This window comes from Microtus ochrogaster, chromosome 8, assembly GCF_000317375.1.
Source record: "Microtus ochrogaster isolate Prairie Vole_2 chromosome 8, MicOch1.0, whole genome shotgun sequence".
NCBI lineage: Eukaryota > Metazoa > Chordata > Mammalia > Rodentia > Cricetidae > Microtus > Microtus ochrogaster.
In genome coordinates, this window is record NC_022015.1 from 38,952,209 (window position 1) to 38,955,138 (window position 2,930).

At 54.5% G+C, this 2,930-nt stretch overlaps 1 protein-coding gene across 1 annotated transcript; it reads left to right on the top strand.

Annotated features, from left to right (window-relative positions):
- The first annotated feature begins 745 nt into the window (after positions 1 to 745).
- On the top strand, positions 746 to 2,371 carry Pold4 (DNA polymerase delta 4, accessory subunit). Its single transcript, XM_005351662.2, has 4 exons — positions 746 to 1,028; positions 1,270 to 1,359; positions 1,528 to 1,639; positions 2,022 to 2,371. The coding sequence occupies exons 1-4, from the start codon at positions 932 to 934 to the stop codon at positions 2,044 to 2,046; spliced, it is 324 nt and encodes a 107-aa protein (XP_005351719.1). The 5' UTR covers positions 746 to 931; the 3' UTR covers positions 2,047 to 2,371.
- The last annotated feature ends 559 nt before the right edge of the window (positions 2,372 to 2,930 follow it).

The window sequence follows — 2,930 nt, forward strand, 5'->3', positions numbered from 1 at the left end:
AGCCAAGTCTACAGACTGAGTTCCAGGACAGCCAGGGTTACACAGAGAAACCTTGTCTCAAAAAAACAAAAAGAAAAAAGAACTGGGGATCTGAACCCATGGGGATTTGGGGACTAGACTTCTGGCGTCCTGTTTGGAATGGAATCTTCCTGACTAGCAAAGTGGACAGAGGCAGGCTGTCGGGCCTGACAGTGGACACAGAAATCGCATGCCTGCGCTGGGTGGACAGTCTCTGCCAGCAGGCTGTGAGAAAGGAGCCCTCTGAGCCCATGGGCTTCTCCAGCCAGGTCTCCTGGGGCCGGTAGGACCAGGGAAAGGCCCGGATTAGTCCAAACTCTCTTTGGACCCACAGATCTGATCCCACAGCACTCTGGGGCCAACCGGCAGGACTAAAAGGTTCCAGCCGGGCTCAGGGGACTTACAAACCGGCCACGGGGATTAGTGAGGCTGAAAAGAACATTTGCCTAGGAAGGAAAAACGGGAAGTGAGAGGCCAAGGATAACTCTCTATATGTCCCTGGGGACCCAAGTGGACCAATGAGGGACCGGGGGAGGTGGTGAAGTCTGGGGCATCTTGACAGGTCCTTGGTTCCGCCTAAGCCCTCCTCACTCGGAACACAGCAGCAGCTGCCCCGCCCGCTGCCCTCTGACAACTGCCATTGGCTAGAGGTAGGGCCCCGCCCCACAAAAGCCGCTTGCCATTTGCTCAGGTCTCCAATGTTTGCGTACTTGTGGGGGCGGAAGACAGGCGTCATTCTCTGGAGCCTAGGGACTTCCTCTCTCTTGCTTGTCTGGGTCAGCTTGTCTGTCCATCGCTGGCCCATCTCTCTCTGGCCCTCTCTCTCACTCTCAGCAGCTGTCTCTCACAGGCCCGCTGCCCTGCCTTTTCTTTCCCGCTATTGCCTCCTGCTCTGCCTGCCTGGGTGGCCGCCATGGGCCGGAAGCGGTTCATCACTGACTCCTACCCTGTTGTGAAGAAGAGGGAGGGCCCCCCTGGTCACAGCAAGGGGGAGCTGGCACCAGAGCTAGGTCTCTGAAACGTGGGGGTGGCAGAAAGCGTGGACATGCAAGGACCAGAAAGGACTGTGTGCGTGTGCGTGTGTGTTGGCTAGTAGGGGAAGTTAGCATGTCTCGCACTTCCAGTGAGCTGTCTGACTGCAGGATGGCAAAGGCAAACGAGTGAGCACATAGCCAGGACACAGTGGCACAGCTACAAGTCCAGGGCAGGGCACAAACCGGGATGGGCCTGAGGAGCCGTATGTTATTGCAGGAGAAGACACCCAGTCCCTCAGCCAAGAGGAAGCAGAGCTGGAGTTGCTGAGGCAGTTTGACCTGGCCTGGCAGTATGGGCCTTGCACAGGTGAGAACCCCACATCCAGCCCATCTGACACATCCCTGAGCCAGTTCTGTCATTGGTGTGTCTCAGAAATAATCCAAGAGCCTGCACAACTCTTGGACACTGCCTCCTGAGACTGACATTTGGGGAGGCTCAGGAACTGCCATCTGGACTCTTCTGCCCACCCTGCAGGTATCTCGCGGATGCAGCGCTGGCATCGGGCAGAGCAGATGGGCTTGAAGCCCCCTCTAGAGGTGCACCAGGTGCTGAAGGCACACCCGGAAGACTCCCGCTTCCAATACAGGTCAGGACAGACCAGGGCAGCTTTCAGGGGAACCAGGGCTTCTCCAGGAGTTGCCACCCTTTGGTCTGTATAGGAGCTGCCCTGACTTGGAGAAATGGGTACAGACTTAGGCAAGAAGGGTCTTCTAGGTAGGTGCCTGGCTCACCATAAACCCCTTTAATGATCCTTACCTCTGCGAGCTATGGTGAGGGGAGAAGTATTTCTGAGACACACCAATGACAGAACTGGCTCAGGGATGTGTCAGGGCCCATGGGGCTATCCATGAGTACTGAGGTTCACCAAAGCCGCAGAACCATAGGTAACAGTTAAGAAGCGCTGAAGGTCCGTCAAGGCCTAGAACTGACTCTGCTGTGCGTTCCTCCTCCCACCCTGTCTTCCACAGCCTCTGGCATCTCTACCCGCTCTGAGGTATCACCTAGGGTGTCCTTCCCTTGACATCTCCTAGCTACCAAGAACTTCAGGACAGAATCCATGGCCAGTAGATTCCGCTCTGCTCAGCTCTGGAGAAACAGCAGGCTGACTACGGAGGTCCTCCTGGTTCAGTCTCTTATCTGCCTAAGCAACAGGCTCCTGATGCTCCTGAGACCCTGTGTAGCTGAAGCGGAACACCTCAAGGGCCTAATCATGAGCATCAGACGCTACACTTGCTACACTTGCAGAGCCTGGCACAAAGCCAGATGTCGGCAGATGAGAATCAAGGAGTTCACTACTGCTTACAATAAAGTACATTAAGCCTGTAATCTGATCTTTAGTCCCTTAATATGGCTGTGTGTTAGCTGGCAGGCCCCAGAAGGTAAGTCGGCAGGAAAACCAGCTATAGTGGTAGGCTTTTGTGTTGCCTGGGTTTTTTTGGGTTTTTTGTTTGTTTGTTTTTTGGTTTGGTTTGGTTTTTCAAGGCAGAGTTTCTCTGTGTAACTCTGAGAGTCCTGGGCTCTCTATAGATCAGGTTGGCCTCGAACTCAGAGATCTGCCTGCCACTGCCTCCCGAGTGCTGGGATTCGTGTGTCACTACACCACCAGGCTTTCATATCTGTCTTTCTAAGGCAATCTTTTCAAGAGCTGAGCAGCCTCTGGTGTGCCCTGGTCGTCCTTAGAAGAGCACTCTGCATCACCGTCCCTGACCACACAGCAAAACACCTGCCCATGTGCCCAGCTGCTGAGACCTGTTAAGTTCCTGGTACCACAGGTCTCCATGGGGCATTACAACCACTGAAATATAGCAAAACAGACATGGAAACTAGTCATGTCAGGTGGTGGTCAGCATTAAGTGGAAATCAGGTGAGGGGTTTGT